Raw genomic sequence first — 4,361 nt, forward strand, 5'->3', positions numbered from 1 at the left:
TCACGTGTTAAGTGCGTCACGTGCGAGTGGGTTGAAAGTGGGTCTTGACACAGGCACTTGATGCGTTTAAATAAAATATAATGCTAACTAAATACGAAATCTATTTACTACCAAATTCTTAATGTTTCTTAGGTGAAAGAGAGTATAGAAACATTAAGAATTTGGTAGTAAATAGATTTCGTATTTAGTTAGCATTATATTTTATTGAAACGCTTCAAGTGCCTGTGGGTCTTGATAACAGTGTGCATCTCATTCAGGTGCCCTGTGTAAAATACTGTAAACATCAAGATAGTGGTGGTTATAATTTACATGAAGGAAGGACTAGCACCCCTAAACGGCTTCGAAATGTAAGGTACGTGCGTAAGATGGCACTGCATGTACGTGACAAGTAAGGTACGGGACCACATGCACGCCACCTGCTAAGGATTCCGTAATGCGAAGAAACTGGTGATTGTATTACGATTAGGCTTGAAAAGCAAGGGTAGCGTATACGCTAAAACCACGGCACAGTTGTCAAAACATTTTGTTGATTGCAAAGTAGTAGCAGCAGCCCATTGCAAGTTGACGCCGCCATGTGACCCGCCTTCTCTACTGCAGCACAAACCTCTATGTAATCACTGTTCCCCTTCTACAAGCGACCACTTTACCGCATTACAGCTGAACAACAAAAGATAACGCTGTTAGACGCTGAACAGCATATGGCAGAGACCCCTGGTGGCAATATAGTTAAAAAAGAGAGGATACTCGCATGTCAGGCGGTTTTCTCCAAATGTGCTCACGCTGTGAGTAATAGCATTCAGTAAGGGCATTATCACAAGCATATCGGATTGCTTCGATATTCTATACACGTATCGATTCATGGCAATAGAACCTAATGCGCGTTTTCTTCACGACACAGCACTCTGCACACCCGTAGTTGAATTAATTGCTTGAGAGAGCAAGGCCAACATTAGCCAGGTATGATCGGGATGAAGCGAGCCGGGCTGGGATGCCAGAATCAGATCTGCAAACCAGATCATTCGGTGGAAAACGTGGCCACGGCGCTCTCACAATCTATTCAACTACGCGAACATTAAATTGGGAAAATTGCTCTTAAACGAAAAAGCACTCACCGCAATTCGCTGGCCAACAATTGTCTCACAATAGCGCCTTGACTATCGTCCCCTGCCGCTCATAGGGCCTATGTCCCCCAGGGTACTGCCGTAACGTACCCTGGGTACGGTCCGGTATACCGGAACGTACCCTGGTAACTATCTAGCTGATATGGTTAGGGTTAGGTTAGAGTTAGGGTTCGGGTTAGGGTTAGAATTAGGGTTAGGGTTAGGGTTAGGGAGTAGGCGTAGGCGACTCCCTAGACTCGTTAGTGGAGTAGGCGAGGTACGGTCCGGCATATTAGATAGTAGTATTTAGTACGAGGGTACGTTCCGGTATACCGGACCGTACCCAGGGTACGTTTCGGCAGTACCCTGGGGGACATAGACCCTATCAGCTCCAGTGCCAGCACTAGCAAATCCCAACATGGCAGCAGTTATGTAGGCCCTATCTCAGCGACGCATTGTCGGCGACGCAATGTCGGCGACGCAATGTTAGTGACGCATCACCCGGAGGGTGACTTACGATTTTTGGCTTAAACGGTGGCTGCACGTCTCGCGCCTCAATCTTTTCCCAGTCGATGCGCCGGAAAAACGGATGCTCGCGTATGTCACGCTCTCCTGTCCCGCCGCAGCCCAATCTCTTCTTGGTGTCTTTCGTCAAAAGCTGCGACAGACAGTAGCACCACAGTCATGAGGTCATGTAAAGTCAGAAGGTATGCCAGCAACACCAAACACAGAAGGTCACACCTGAGTCATCGTGCATGACCGGGTGACGCGCTACGAACGCCACGTAAGTAGACACAGTCGTTACAAACTATTCATGTTTTCGCATTCGCTCGGCCGACGCGCCGGGAAGCGGATTTCAGTCTCATGTCATCCGTGATTAGCTCATGTTTGTGTGGGTTAAACAACGGACAGCGAACAGATCGAGATCTGACACGGCTCTCACTATTACGTCTTTGTAACGTATCGGACGTGGTGATCAATGGACTGAGCCGTGCTTACGTTGGTTCATGGATTGGATCAAGTTAACGTGACTGGCATCGGAATCAGGGGCACATGGTCAGCAGCATCATAAGAAACTATGACGTCGTAAGTTTAGAATCTCGTAACTTTTGAAGTGGAACCTTTTGAAAATTACCTTATAGACAATTAACATTTTAGGCGTATCTATTTATTTTGTTCAGTCACGTCTATTAATGCTGGGTTCACACTGGCGATTTTTTTGTCGTAAAATCGAGAAATTGACGAGTTTTTCAGCGATTTTTCAAATTCCCAACTCAAAATCGCTAGTGTGAACAGAAAAGTTAATGTTGAAAAGTTGAAAAATTGAAAAATTAATGTGTCTGGCAAAATTGAACGTGTTCTATCTTGCTCGATTTTGCCCGACACTTTATCATGAAATCATAGAAGCGCTGTGCGCTGATTGGCCAGTTCCTACGTGTAACAATAGTTATGGCATGGTTAATAATATGGCATCAAATTAAGCCTTATTGATCCGGAAAAAAATTATGTAGCTCCTTTCGTCCTCGTTCATAATTTCTGGGAGTAAATGACTGAATGTCCCCGCATTCATACGCCTGGCTATCCACGGCCTTGTCCAAGCTGTCCTCTTTTTTCCTTCCTTCCCGCTTTTTCTTTTTAATAATACAAGCTATGACTATAAGGGATAATGTCTCTTCTTCATCCATACTGCGTAGAACTGTTTTAGAACTGTTACTGGTTTGTACTACAGCATCTCAGCTGACCTCTAAACTATTAATAGTCTGATTTATCACCAACTTTCATCAACTTTCAAAGACAAAAGTCTATAGAGTGAACAGATGTTACTGAAAGATTTCTTGATAAGAAATTGAAAAATCTTTACAGAAGATGTTGAAAGATTTTACTTCAAAGATTTTCAAAGACAAAAAATCGCCAGTGTGAACCTAGCTTTATGATGTTTCAGACAATATGCCTCAGGTGTCGAAATACGTGTATATGCTTTGTTACACAGTTGTGTTACTACATCCACGGCAGATGGCGTAACCTGATTGCGTGTGGCATTTAGATATCTGTGAATGTGGTATTACGTTTACGAATGTATGCGCACGGACATGAGCATGTATGAAAGACAGTTGCGCGGGGTTGTCTATATTCAGGCCGGTACAGAAGATAATTTGCATATTTTGTCACATGGTTTGTGTTAACCAATCAGATGTAATCGCGTATTCGCGACGTCACTTCCAGCTGTATCGCAAAGCGATCTCACGTGCAGAAGTGTGAAGCATGGTGAGGTGGTGGAGAAGGAGGAGGAGAGAAGCTGGTGGAGAAGGAAGGAGGGGGAGAAGCTGGTGGAGAATGAGGAAGGGGAGAAGGGAGAAGGTGGTGGAGAAGGAGCAGGGGAGAAGCTGCGGGAGAAGGAGGAGGGGGAGAAGCTGGTGGAGAATGAGGAAGGGGAGAAGGGAGAAGCTGGTGGAGGAGGTGGGGGGAGAAGCTGGTGGAGAAGGAGGGAGGGGAGAAGGGAGAAGGTGGTAGAGAAGGAGGAAGGGAGAAGCTGGTGGAGAAGGAGGAAGGGGAGAAGGGAGAAGATGGTGAGAAGGAGGAAGGGAGAAGCTGGTGGAGAAGGAGGAAGGGGAGAAGGGAGAAGATGGTGGAAAAGGAGGAGGGGAGAAGCTGGTGGAGAAGGAAGAGGGGAGAAGGGAGAAAGTGGTGGAGAAGAAAGAGGGGGAGAAGCTGGTGGAGAAGGAGGAGGGGGAGAAGGGAGAAGGTGGTGGAGAAGGAGAGGAGAAGCTGGTGGAGAAGGAGGAGGGAGAGAAGGGAGAAGGTGGTGGAGGAGGGGGAGAAGCTGGTGGAGAAGGAGGAGGGATGAAGCTGGTGGAGAAGGAGGAAGGAGAGAAGGAGGGGGAGAAGGGAGCTGGTGGAGGAAGAGGAGAAAGGAGAAGCTGGTGGAGAAGGAGGAGGGGGAGAAGGGAGAAGGTGGTGGAGGAGGGGGAGAAGCTGGTGGAGAAGGAGGAGGGATGAAGCTGGTGGAGAAGGAGGAAAGGGAGAAGGAGGGGGAGAAGGGAGCTGGTGGAGGAGGGGGAGAAGGGAGAAGCTGGTGGAGAAGGAGGAGGGGGAGAAGGGAGAAGGTGGTGGAGGAGGGGGAGAAGCTGGTGGAGAAGGAGGAGGGGAGAAGCTGGTGGAGAAGGAGGAAAGGGAGAAGGAGGGGGAGAAGGGAGCTGGTGGAGGAGGGGGAGAAGGGAGAAGCTGGTGGAGAAGGAGGAGGGGGAGAAGGGAGAAGGTGGT

General features: G+C 47.8%; 1 protein-coding gene across 1 annotated transcript in view; it reads right to left on the reverse strand.

Moving 5' to 3' along the window:
- The window catches only part of LOC106806632 (protein kinase C, brain isozyme-like), a 19,124-nt gene that overhangs the window by 4,297 nt on the left and 10,466 nt on the right, over positions 1 to 4,361 (reverse strand). Inside the window, exon 9 of the mRNA XM_014808633.1 lies at positions 1,618 to 1,758. Coding sequence (XP_014664119.1) covers positions 1,618 to 1,758 — 141 coding nt within the window. The remainder of the gene's footprint in view (positions 1 to 1,617; positions 1,759 to 4,361) is intronic.

This window comes from Priapulus caudatus, unplaced genomic scaffold, assembly GCF_000485595.1.
Source record: "Priapulus caudatus unplaced genomic scaffold, Priapulus_caudatus-5.0.1 Scaffold170, whole genome shotgun sequence".
Taxonomy (NCBI): domain Eukaryota; kingdom Metazoa; phylum Priapulida; class Priapulimorpha; order Priapulimorphida; family Priapulidae; genus Priapulus; species Priapulus caudatus.